Source organism: Melanerpes formicivorus, unplaced genomic scaffold, assembly GCF_026170545.1.
Source record: "Melanerpes formicivorus ecotype bairdi unplaced genomic scaffold, bMelFor1.0.p_v2 SCAF_71, whole genome shotgun sequence".
Classification (NCBI taxonomy): domain Eukaryota; kingdom Metazoa; phylum Chordata; class Aves; order Piciformes; family Picidae; genus Melanerpes; species Melanerpes formicivorus.
The window spans coordinates 1,163,500-1,174,278 of record NW_027142423.1 but is presented as its reverse complement, the minus strand read 5'-3'; the positions used below and the strand labels follow the sequence as shown (position 1 = coordinate 1,174,278).

The 10,779-nt window shown below is 47.8% G+C and overlaps 1 protein-coding gene across 1 annotated transcript; it reads left to right on the top strand.

Annotated features, from left to right (window-relative positions):
* The first annotated feature begins 254 nt into the window (after positions 1-254).
* On the top strand, positions 255-9,516 carry LOC137453717 (lymphocyte antigen 6E-like). The gene is made up of 3 exons (XM_068163201.1): positions 255-456; positions 6,487-6,606; positions 8,903-9,516. Exons 1-3 carry the CDS (start codon positions 405-407, stop codon positions 9,109-9,111), a joined length of 381 nt encoding a protein of 126 aa, XP_068019302.1. The 5' UTR covers positions 255-404; the 3' UTR covers positions 9,112-9,516.
* The last annotated feature ends 1,263 nt before the right edge of the window (positions 9,517-10,779 follow it).

The window sequence follows — 10,779 nt, the reverse complement described above, 5'->3', positions numbered from 1 at the left end:
TGCATGAGGACAAGATCTTCAAGGGTGTAATCTGCTCTGAGACCCAAGCTGACCTGGAGAGGAAAACATTATTTTTCTTACTTGTATGTTGTATTGTGCTTTTTTAATGTTTTGCTTTTCCTCCACTTACCCAGAATTAGAAACTGTTTCATAATGAACTGCAGATGAGTGAGCTCTGTTGTGAAACAACTAGGGAGGAACAAAAAAGGGAAGTGGGAGGAGAACTTATGCCTGCGTAGCTTTCCAACAAAGCACACAAGCATGGACATGTTACTCTCCATAATCCATCATCTGACACAGCTGCTCCGTAGCTACTATCCCAACATCAGAGCAAACACTGCAGAGGTACAAAACCTCCCTGGGGTGAGTTCTGCTTGGTTTGGAGGCTACCAGACCTATAAAGGATGAAGACTTCTCTTCTTGTCGTGCTCGTCCTAGCCCTGTGCACAGATTTTGGTGAGTCTCCAAGGATTGCTTTGCACTTGCAAGACCCTCAGAGCTGGGGCATGGATTTTGCAGGGTGATTTTGCAGCATGAATGGGAAAGCTGAAAGGTGATTTGGCTCTAGACAATATGCCAGTCCTCAGGATAAGAAGCTAAGGGATGGATTCCCACCAGAAGTTGGAAGGATGCTGAGGAGCTGAAGTTGGGCATGGGACAGCCACCTCACCTGAGTCACTATTCCAGGGAAATTCCCTTATCTCAGGAGGCTTTTGCTATATTGCAAGTTGGACTTTTCTCAGCCCAGTCCTTGGGGCAGCTCTGTGTAGGAAGCAAATTTCTTGGTACAGCTCCATGAGAAGGGGAGTTAGTTGAGAGATGTTGAGAGCTGGAGGAGGAGAGGACAATACATGCAATGAAGCTGCAGAGTGGTCAGAACTAACTACAGCCTAGTTTATTTATGCTTCACTTGCTTGTTTATTTGTTGTGATCACAAACCACCATTGTCTTAATTAGTAAAGATGGTCACACCACACAAGAAGGTGCAGTTCTGGCTTCCATCTCTTTCTTGCAGCTTGTTGCTTCGAGGTGCAACTTTACTGATGTTTATCCCAGCTCTGGGATCAAGGAATCATTTGGATTAGAAGGGACCTTTAAAAGTCATCTAGTCCAACCTCTTTGCAGTGAGCAGGGACATCTTCAGCTAGATTAGACTGCTCAGAGCCCCATCCAACTTGACTTGGAATGTCAGGACCACTGCCTGTGCCGCTGTGAGATGCACTGGGTGTGGGCTTTGGGCCAGGCACAGACAGAGGGTGCAGCCTTGACTATCCCTCTGCCTATTCCAGGGGGCTTTTGCTATATTGCAGATTGAATTTTGCTCAGGCTTTTGCAGGTTTCATCTGCAAATTACTGACCATTCTGGTCCTGGTCTAGCTGAGTACTTAGACTCACACTTAATTTGAGGCTGTAAATGATCTGACTGTGGGACTTCACAGGCTTTAAACCTGGCATGTGCTAAGTCATTTTGTTCAACCAGGTTGAGAAAGTGAGAAAGTTAAGGGCAATAAAAAGATTTTATTTTCCCCTACAGCTTATCAACTATAATCACCTGGGGTTTTTATTTCTATAAAAATCAAATAATGAGACTGAAAAGTCACCAAAGGAGTTGGTGAAACTTAATATATGGGCAGCATCACTTTGCTCTGCAATTTGGCCTGAAGGCTGGCAGCTGTTCTAATTAATACTGGACCTGTCTCATTTTAATGGTTTCAGTCCTATATCTGCCAGCACTTGCTAATGCTTTGTATGTGGAAGCTGTTTGTCTTGGTGGCTCAAATCATTCCCATGAAAAATCTTCCTTGAGGAATTCCTGAGATGGTTTAGCCTAAAGAAAAGGAGAATGTGGGGAGACCTTTTCATTCTCCACAACTCCCTGAAAGGAGTTTGGAGTGAGGTGGGGTGTGGTCACTTCTCCCAAGTAACGTGGAGGAGAGGAAATGGCCTCAAGTTGCACCAGGGAAGGTTTGGGTTGGACATTAGGAAAAAATTCTTCATGGAAAGGGTTGTCAAGTTCTGGAACTGGCCGTCCAGGGAAGTGGTGGAATCACCATCCCTGGAGGAATTGAAATGACATGAAGATGTGGTGCTGAGTGACATGGTTTAGTGGTGGACTTTGCGGTGTCAGGATGATGCTTGGACTTGATCTCAAAGGTCTCCCACAGTCAAAATGGTTCTATGATTTTATTGTTCTGTGAATGTTCTTGTTCTGTTGGAGCAGAGGTCTTGCTGGGAGCAGTCAGGAGACCTTCAAAGGCAGCAAGGTTTAACACTGTCTCCTGGGTGGGGCAAGCCTCCAAAGGAACACTGTTCACCATCCCACTCAGTTCTTGTTCCAACAGATATCTCAGCAGATGCAACACAATTGGAAGTGTTTTTCAGCAGCATGAGCAACTTAGTTAATTTGACCTCAGGGTCAACCAGGTTTAGAGTGTATATACCTTCAGGGTCTTCTCTAATAGATATTGAGAAACTTCTTGAGCACTGATAAAGTTGGCAAAATCATTCCTAGAGAGTGTTGCCCCTTTTCCTGGCTAGAAGGATTCCAGGGCAACTGGGATCTGAAAAGTAGAATAGAATAGAATAGAGCAGAATAGAATAGAATAGATCAGAATAGAATTAACCACGTTGGAAAAGACCTTTGAGATCATCAAGTCCAACCTATCATCCAACATTATCTAATCAACTAAACTGTGGCACCAAGCACCCCATCCAGTCTTTTCCTAAGCACCTCCAGGGATGGTGACTCCACCACCTCCCTGGGCAGCACATTCCAATGGCCAATCACTCTTTCTGTGAAGAACTTCTTCCTAACATCCAGCCTAAACCTCCCCTGGCACAGCTTGAGACTGTGTCCTCTTCTTCTGGTGATGGTTGCCTGAGAGAAGAGACCAACTCCCACCTGGCTACAACCTCCCTTCAGGTAGTTGTAGAGCGCAATAAGGTCTCCTCTGAGCCTCCTCTTCTGCAGGCTAAGCAACCCCAGCTCCCTCAGCCTCTCCTCATAAGGCTGTGCTCCAGACCCCTCCCCAGCTTTGCTGCCCTTCTCTGGACACACTCCAGCAACTCAACATCTTTCCTAAACTGAGGAGCCCAGAACTGGACAGAGGACTCAAGGTGTGGCCTAACCACTGCTGAGTACAGAGCCATAATGACTTCCCTGCTCCTGCTGGCCACACTATTTCTGATGCAGGCCAGGATGCCATTGGCCTTCTTGGCCACCTGGGCACACTGCAGGCTCATGTTCAGCCTACTATCAACCAGTACCCCCAGGTCCCTTTCTGCCTGGCTGCTCTCCAGCCACTCTGACAGCTACTACAGAGACTAACAGCTTTGGGATGAAACAGGACTTGGGCATGCAACAACCTGCACTGTTTCCTGCCTAGATTCAGGAATTTTTTTCTTGGAGTAGGCTTGATTAAAGAAGCTGCATTAACTAAGGAACCAGATGAGCTACATGTCTGGAAAACCCAGTTTAGGCAGTCTGCTCTAATGATATTTTACTGGGAGGAAAGGTGGTTCCCAGTGGGGTGGAGCAGAAATGTGCTTGTCTGGGGTTTGCACAAGAAAAGGGAATGAAGCCACACCACTTTGCATGCAGATGGTCTAAAGGAGGGTATTAAAAACATTTAGCCCACCATGATAGGACAATATTGAATGCAAGATCTAAGCAGGACAGCTGAGAGCTTCTGGAGATGGAAATGACCAAGGCAGGAAGCAAGTTGCAGTAGTCTTCATATCAAGCTAGTATGAGCTGATAGTGTGAGGTGTTTGGAGTCATAAGATGTTGAGCATGGGTATAGAGGAAGATGGGATCTGAGTCACTTCAAGGCCAGTTGCCTGGCCTCTGTGTCCTCTGCTAGTTTCTCTTCAGTGAGAAGGAACAGGAGAGTAGGAACTGTGAGGACTATAGACTACAGAAAGATCAGTGCTGGGTGGCATGGAAAGGGGAATCAGAGAATCATAGAATCATTTTGGCTGGGAAAAAAACTGTGAGAACACAAATCTGACCATTATCTACCTTGACCAAGTCTGGTGCTAAACATTTTCCCTCAGTACCATATCTCTGAGTCTTTTAAACACCTCCAGGGACGGGGGTCCAGCCACCTCCCTGAGAGTCTGTCCAAGCATTTGAGAATCTTTACAGTGCAGAAGCCTCTTCTAATGTCCAACCTAAACCTCCCCTGATGCAACCCAAAGGCATTTTCTCTTACTTATCACTTGTTACTAGGGAGAAGAGACCAACCCCATCTGGCTTCAACTTCCTTTCAAGGAAGTGGCAAAAGCAGAAGGGGTGCTCTCAGCCTCCTTTTCTGCAGGCTCAACAACCCCAGTTCCCTCAGCTTCTCCTCACCAGATTTGCTCTCCAGACCCTTCACCAGCTTTGCTGCTGTTCTCTGGACCCACTTCAGCATTTCAATGTCCTTCTTGGAGAGATAGTATAAAACTGTACCCTTGATCTGAGGTGTGGCCTCACCAGTGCTGAGAGGGGGCTGTTAACCTGAGTGGGAAAAGATGGCAGCTTCCACAGAGGTGAAGATGAATAGTTGCCTAAAAGGCATTTTTGTGTCTTCCTATGAAATAGTGACCTGGTCACCTGAAGTCATGGTCTGAGCTGGGGCCAAGCCTGTGCTAGCAGGACATTAATGAACAGAGATCCTGTTTGGGTCAGATAAACTTGTCTAAGGTCAAAGGAGAGCAACAGTGATGTTGGGACATACCTGGGAAAGACATTAATGATGGCAAAGAAGCTCAGGCAAGGGAGATGAAGAGTAAGGAAGGCAAAGCTAAAGGACAGTGCTGATATAAGTGTAAGATGGGTATTAACTGGCCATAAAAAGGCATTTCCTGCAAGCCAGAAGAATCATAGAATGATCAAGACTGGAAAAGATCTTCAGGATCATCAAGTCCAAGCACAATCCCAATCCCACCATGGCCATTTATCCCTGTCCCAAAGTGCGAGGGCCACACATTTCCCAAAGCCCTCCCATGAGTCTAATCCCTAGTGGGTGATGTTTCTGCAGAAGTGCTTGCTCCAGAGACACATGAGTAGGAAATTCCCCTGAGCATGCAAAGGAAACCATCCCCAGGGACCTCTTTGCTATGAATGACTGCTCTAGCCTGCTGGAGTGCAAGCTGTTTCCACTCATAGACATCAGCACAGGGCTTTGCAGATGCACAGTGTTACAGATGTGCACATCTGGGGTGTTATAGGCAGTCACCACACACTGAGGGCTGTAAAAAGGAATCTGCTGCAGCCAAGGGGATAGTTTGCTGAATCATGTCTTCTACAGGCCCAAGATTGCCTCTTGACACAGAAGAGCTCTGGAAATGAATCAGCCAAATCCGAGCATCCATCCTTCCAGCAAACACTGAGAAGTAGATCTGGGTCACTTCTCCCCCATTTGAGATCATGGAATCATAGAATGGCTTGTGTTGGAAGGGACCATTCAAGGGCATCTAGTCTAACCCACCTGCAGTGAGCTGGGACATCTGCAACCACAGCAGGTTGCTAAGAGCCCCAAACAGCCTGACCTGGAATGGTTCTAGGGATGGAGAATCTACCACCTCTCTGAGTAATCTGGGTCTCATCACACTCAGTGTAAAAAACTTCTTCTTTCTTGTCTGAATCTCCCTGATAAAAAGTCTGTCCTCAGATTTCCTGTAGCCCCCTCTGAGCACTGAGAGGCCACAAGAAGGCTTCCTGGAGCCTCCTCCTCTCCAGGTTGAACAATTCCAATTTGCTCAGCCTGTCCTCGCAGCAGAGGGCTTCCAGCCCTTGCATCAGTTATGTGGCCTCCTTTGGCCCTGCTCCAACAGGTCCAGATCTCTCCTGTCCTGAGGACTCCAAAGCTGAATCTAGTACTCTAGGTGAGGTCTCACCTGTGAAGAGCAGAGGGGTAGAATCACTTCCCTTGACCTGCTGGTCACAAGCTACTTTGTGTGGGCATGCAGCAAAATATTCCTGCTTTGTGTGGTCAGGGGGTTAACTCAAATGTGTCTTCCCCTTTTATACTCAAAAAGATCTTAAGAAAGGATGTATGATGCATAGGCAAAGACACTTCAGATGACTTAAAGAGGATGTGAAAGTGTGTGGAGAGGAACCCACTGGTCTGTCTCCCTACAAGAACTACTGGGTTAGGAGGAGCCAGATTGGACAGAAACCACAAGAGCTTCATGCTGCAAGTGAAGCTCTCCAAGAGCACACTGGAGATGCCAGATATTTAAATGGATTCAAGGGAGACTCCATTCAGTATCCAGAGGGAAGATCCCTTGAGGGTTACTAAAGGAACAAATCACATCAGTGTTAAGAATCTGAGCCTGAAGTTCTTTGGGTGCAGAAGAGTCACTGGGGCCAAATTTCACACACCTAGGAGGCTGCCTACTGGGCTTGACAGACCCTTCATACAGACCAACAGCAGCAGTTTTATGCTCCTCTGGATATTTCTAGGGGTGACTGATAGGCCTCTTGTGCTTCTTTTGCAGCTTTCTCCCTTACCTGCTTCACGTGCAAAGATGCAACTTCCAACATCCACTGCCTGAATCCCACCACGTGTGGTGAGAACGAGAAGTACTGCCTCACAAGCTATTCCACCACAGGATATGGTAAGTGTGAAGCTTTCCTAAAGCTCTGATGACACAATGGCGTTTGGGTTAGGCTGACTGCAGAGCCTACTCACACCGTGAGGTGTGGTGGAAGAATTAATGAGGATCATAACACGCAGAGAGCAAAGCTTGCAGCAGGTGGGAACTCACCACCACCCCTCTCTGTTGCAATATGTTGGGACAATACTGCTAATTAAAGACACTCAGGGAAGGGAGGCATTTGGAGAGGGAATATTTCTCTGCACAAATCCCTTGTCTCATCTCCAAGCTCTTGTATATCCTCACGAGGTGGAAAGGGCTGGTATTCTGCAAAGAGCAATGTCAACACATAGTGACAGTGATGTCTTGCAGATCTTGCACTGTATGAATCACAGAATCACGGGATCCCAGAATAGTGGGGGTTGGAGGGCACCTCTAGAGATCTTCTAGTCCAACCCTCCTGCTAAAGCAGGGCTGCCCACAGCAAGGTTCACAGGAATGTGTCCAAATTCCCTGGAATCTCTCAAAAGAAGGAGACTCTACAACCTCTCTGATCAGCCTGCTCCAGGGCACCATCATTCTCACAGCAAATAAGATTATTTTTATGTTCACCTGGAACCTCTTGGGTTCCCCCTTGTGCCCATTGCCCCTTGTCCTGTTGCTGGGCACCACTAAAAAGGGTCTGGCCCCATCCTCTTGACCCCTGCCCTTTAGCTGTTGCTGAGCATTGATCAGATCTCCCCTCAGGCTGCTCTTCTCTAGGCTAAACAGCCCCAGAGCTCTCAGCCTTTCCTCCTCAGAGATGCTCAGCAGCTTTGAAGCCTCCACTGGATGACCTCTAGCAGTTCCCTGTCTCTCTTGAACTGGGGAGCCCAGAACTGGACCCAGGACTCTAGATATGGCCTCACTAGGGCAGGGTAGAGGAGAAGGAAAACCTCACTCAACCTGTGGTCACACGCTTTTTCATGCACCCCTAGAGAACATTTGCCTTCTTGGCCATGAGGACACATTGCTGGCTCCTGCTGAACTTGTCCACCAGCAATCCCAGGTTCTTCTACACCCAGATGCTTTCTAGCTCTTCTCATCTGTGCTAGCACAGAGGGTTATTCCTCCTTGGGTGCAAGACTCTACATTTACCCTTGTTAACTTCAATGCCTTAGATGCCACAATTCCTGCCCTAGGTTGCACTCAGCTGGTCCAGAAAACAGTAGAGGAGTTGTAAGGCCTGGAGATGGTTTCCATAGGTCACATACAGAATCAAAGAATTGACTAGGTTGGAAGGGACCTTTAAAGGTCATCTAGTCCAACCTCCCTGCAGTCAGCAAGGGACCTCTGCCACTAGATCAGATTGCTCAGAGCCCCAAAGAACCAGGCCTTGATTGTCTCCAGGGACAGGGCACCTACCACCTCTCTGGACAACCTGTTCCAATGTTCCACCACCTTCATGTAGAAAAGTAATGATGCAATCTAATGAATCCCAAGGGAAAAACCAACAGTACAAACCAATGTATTCCACACTGAATATTGCACAGCCAGTCCATCATTGAAGTCTGTAAAAAGGGCTTGAGAGCAGCCCTGAAGAAAAGGACTTGGGGGTGCTGGTGGATGGGAAGCTCAACATGAGCCAGCAGTGTGCACTTGCAACCCAGAAAGCAAGTCACACCCTGGGCTGCATCAGGAGAAGTGTGGCCAGCAGGTCCAGGGAGGTGACTCTCCTCCTCTACTCTGCTCTGGTGAGACCCCACCTGGAGCACTGTGTCCAGTTCTGGAGCCCCTATTACAGGAAGGATTTGGAGGTGCTGGAATGTCTCCAGAGAAGGACCACAAGGATGATCAGAGGGCTGGAGCTCCTCTCTTATGAGAACAGACTGAAGGAGTTGGGGCTGTTCAGTCTGGAGAAGAGAAGGCTCTCAGGAGACCTAATTGTGGCCTTCCAGTGTCTGAAGGGGGCTACAGGAATGCTGGGGAGGGACTTTTTAGGGTGTCAGGGAGTGATAGGACTAGGGGGAATATAACAAAAATAGAAATGGGTAGATTCAGATTGGATGTTAGGAAGAAGTTCTTCCCCATGAGGGCGGTGAGACACTGGAAGGGGTTGCCCAGGGAAGTGATGGAAGCTTCATCGCTGGAGGTTTTTAAGGCCAGGCTGGATGTGGCTCTGAGCAACCTGATCTAGTGTGAGGTGTCCCTGCCCATGGGAGGGGGGTTGGATCTAGATGATACTTCCAACCCTAACAAGTCTATGATTCTATGATTTTGTGTAAGATACAGAACTTGACCTTTTTTCCCCTCCTTTTTTTCCCCTCTCCCACTGCAGGCAACAACCACAACCAGCGCATTACCAAGAAATGCTCTGCCTATTGCCCAACAATTGACCTGAACATTGGCATAGCTGGAATTGCTACCAGCTGCTGTGAGAGCAACTTGTGCAACATCAGCGGTGCCACCAGCGTGAAGACCAGCTACACCGTGATAGCTCTGGGGGTCTTGGCCAGCCTCGCCTGCATCTTCCGAATGGGTTTTTAAAGGGTGCTGGGTGGCAAGGAGCTGCTTGACCTTGTCTTGCAAGGGATCAAGCTCCCCTCTGTACAGTCTGATTGCTGCCCTGTTTCTCCTACCTTGGCAGGTCACATCCCATCAGCAAATATTTTGGCTCTTCCCATGCCCAAGAGCGTAGCCCTACCTCAAAAGGGTTTTTGGAAGAGGAAGGTATGCTGTGGAGACCTGCACATGCAGAAGGGCCCCATGTAGTCACCACCTCTCCTAATACCGGCCTCAATAACTCCATGCACTTTTGTGCCCCTTGGTTTTAGCCCTGTAATCTTCCCCCTCATATCATTTTCTGCCCTGTATCATTTTTGCTCTGAGAAAGCCTCTAATATTAGAGTTATTAAGCAGAAGCCAGGCACAATAAAAGTGTTGTTTTATTCAGTGGTGTGACTGTGTGCTGCAGGACGCTGGGTGTGGTGGCCAGATGCATCTAAGGTAGCAGCCACAAAAGCAGAGGAGTTCAGTCTCTAAGCCAGATTGAAATAACAACACTGGATATTTGTAATTGCTTTGCATTCGCTTCACAGACTGGTGGGGGTTACAAGGGACCTCTGGAAATCATCCAGTCCAACTCTCCTGCTAAAGCAGGGTCACCCACAGCAGGGTGCCCAGGATCACAATGTTCAGGTGGGTTTGGAATCTACCATCTCTCTGGGCAACCTGCCCCAGGGCTCCAGCACCCCCATGGCAAAAGTTTTTCCTTATATTTAGGTGGAACCTCCTGAGTTCCAGTTTGTGCCCATTGCCTCTTGTTTTCTCACTGGGCACCACTGACAAGAGGCTTGCCCCATCCTCTTGACTCTCACCCTTTCACTCTTGCTGAGCATTGAGAAGATCCCCTCTCAGGCTCTCTTCTCCAGCATAAACAGTCCCAGGTCTCAGCCTTTCCTCCTGTCAGAGATGCTCCAAGCCCCTCAGCATCTTGATAGCCTCTGGACTCTTCCCCATAGTTTCCTGTCTCTCTTGATCTGGGCTTCCCAGATCAAGACCCAGCACTCAAGATGTGGCATTACTGGGGCAAAGTAGGGGGAGAGAAGAACCTCCCTTGACCTGCTGGTCACACTTTTAATACACCCCAGGAGACCACTGGCCTTGTCAGCCACAAGATCACATTGTAGGCTCGTGGTGAATTTGCTGTTGACTTGCACTCCAAGGTCCTTCTTTGGGAAGCTTCTCCCTCCACTTAATTTTTGTTATGGATTTCCAGAAGTGTGACTCCATTTCAGAATAAACTCTCTCCTCTTCAACTAGCTTTTAATTTCTCTCCTGGGTTGGTTGCCTGATAGCAAATGGCTGTTAAGCTCTCTAGGAGCAAACAGAGGGGACAAGGCAAGAGCCAACGTGAAGGGATCTTGAGCATTAAGTTTTCTTTAAGCTGATTTAAGGCCTTCCAGTGGAAATTGTTTTAGAAGCATTATGGATTATTTTGAAAGGGGAGAAGAGTATCTTGCTTAAAGGAAAACCACCAGAAAAGTCAGGGAGGTTCTACCGTGTGTCGGCTGGAGTTTGGAAATTTCAGCTCCCTCTCTGAGAAAATGTTGGCTTCACAAAGAAATATTTATGCTTGCTACTCAAGCATTGCACCAGGGACATACTGAAAGGAATCATTCCCCAGCACTGACCTTCCTTGAGGATTATCTTAGC